Raw genomic sequence first — 1,379 nt, 5'->3', positions numbered from 1 at the left:
ACCACACCCATTCCCAAGTTGACCATGCCCATTCCTAAGCTGACCACGCCCATTCCCCGGGCTGTTCCCGGCAGGTTCGGGCCGCGCTTCCCGGCCATGACGGACGGATATGACCCCGCCCTGCGGCGCCTGGCGCTGGCCCTGGCCCCGCCCGAGCTCCACGCCCGCCCGGGGGTCTACGTGGGCGTGGGGGGGCCCAGCTACGAGACCTGGGCCGAGTGTCGGCTCCTGCGGCGCCTCGGCGCCGACGCCGTCGGTGAGTCGCGGGGGGGGCCCAGAACTGACCCAAAATGGGCCCAAAACGGGCTGGATGTGCCAAGGATGTGCGGGGGGGGGGGGGGGGGCACCCACTCCCGAGCTGCCCGGGCCCATTCCCAAGCTGTCCACCCCCATTCCCAAGCTGTCCACCCCATTCCCAAGCTGTCCACCCCATTCCCAAGCTGGCCACGCCCATTCCCCGGCTGACCACACCCATTCCCAAGCTGTCCACCCCATTCCCAAACTGACCACGCCCATTCCCAAACTGACCACACCCATTCCCAAGCTGTCCACGCCCATTCCCAAGCTGGCCACACCCATTCCCAAGCTGTCCATGCCCATTCCCAAGCTGTCCACACCCATTCCCAAGCTGTCCACCCCATTCCCAAGCTGTCCACCCCATTCCCAAGCTGGCCACGCCCATTCCCCGGCTGACCACACCCATTCCCAAGCTGTCCACCCCATTCCCAAACTGACCACGCCCATTCCCAAACTGACCACACCCATTCCCAAGATGACCACGCCCATTCCCAAGCTGTCCACGCCCATTCCCAAACTGACCACGCCCATTCCCAAGCTGTCCACACCCATCCCCAAGCTGACCACGCCCATCCCCAAGCTGACCACGCTCATCCCCAAGCTGACCACGCCCATTCCCTGGCTGTCCCCCCGTTGTTCCGCAGGGATGAGCACGGTGTCGGAGGCGGCGGCGGCGCGGCACTGCGGCCTGCGCGTGCTGGGTCTGTCCCTCATCACCAACGCGGCCCCGGGCGACGCCGACGAGGAGGAGGAGGAGGAGAAGGGCAGTGGTGGGGCGGGGCCGGCGGCCGAGGCCACGCCCCCCGGGCACGAGGAGGTGCTGGCGGCGGCCCAGGAAGGGGCGCGGCACCTCCGCCGGCTCCTGCTGGCCCTGGCACCGCGCCTGGCAGAGGGGGCACGGGCGTAGGGGGCGTGGGGACCACCCGGGCCCTGGGGCTGTCCCCGTCCGTCCCGTGTCCGTCCCCTGTCCGTCCCGTGTCACCCACACGCTGTTACTGCTGATTCCGGCCTTAAACCCCTCCCATTGGTCTCATGTCCATCCCGTGTCCATCCCGTGTCCGTCCCGTGTCCATCCCATGTCA

The 1,379-nt window shown here is 68.2% G+C and overlaps 1 protein-coding gene across 1 annotated transcript in view; it reads left to right on the top strand.

Annotated features, from left to right (window-relative positions):
• The window catches only part of LOC113941921 (purine nucleoside phosphorylase-like), a gene marked incomplete at its 5' end in the record, with an annotated part of 3,007 nt that extends 1,634 nt beyond the window's left edge, over positions 1-1,373 (top strand). The window contains 2 exons of the mRNA XM_027633055.1: positions 75-256; positions 942-1,373. Of these exons, the coding sequence (XP_027488856.1) occupies positions 75-256; positions 942-1,204 (445 nt within the window). The remainder of the gene's footprint in view (positions 1-74; positions 257-941) is intronic.
• Between the last annotated feature and the right edge of the window lie 6 nt (positions 1,374-1,379).

This window comes from Corapipo altera, unplaced genomic scaffold, assembly GCF_003945725.1.
Source record: "Corapipo altera isolate COAL_440 unplaced genomic scaffold, ASM394572v1 59395, whole genome shotgun sequence".
NCBI lineage: Eukaryota > Metazoa > Chordata > Aves > Passeriformes > Pipridae > Corapipo > Corapipo altera.
The sequence above is the reverse complement of the archived record's forward strand: the minus strand, read 5'-3'. Positions and strand labels throughout refer to the sequence as shown.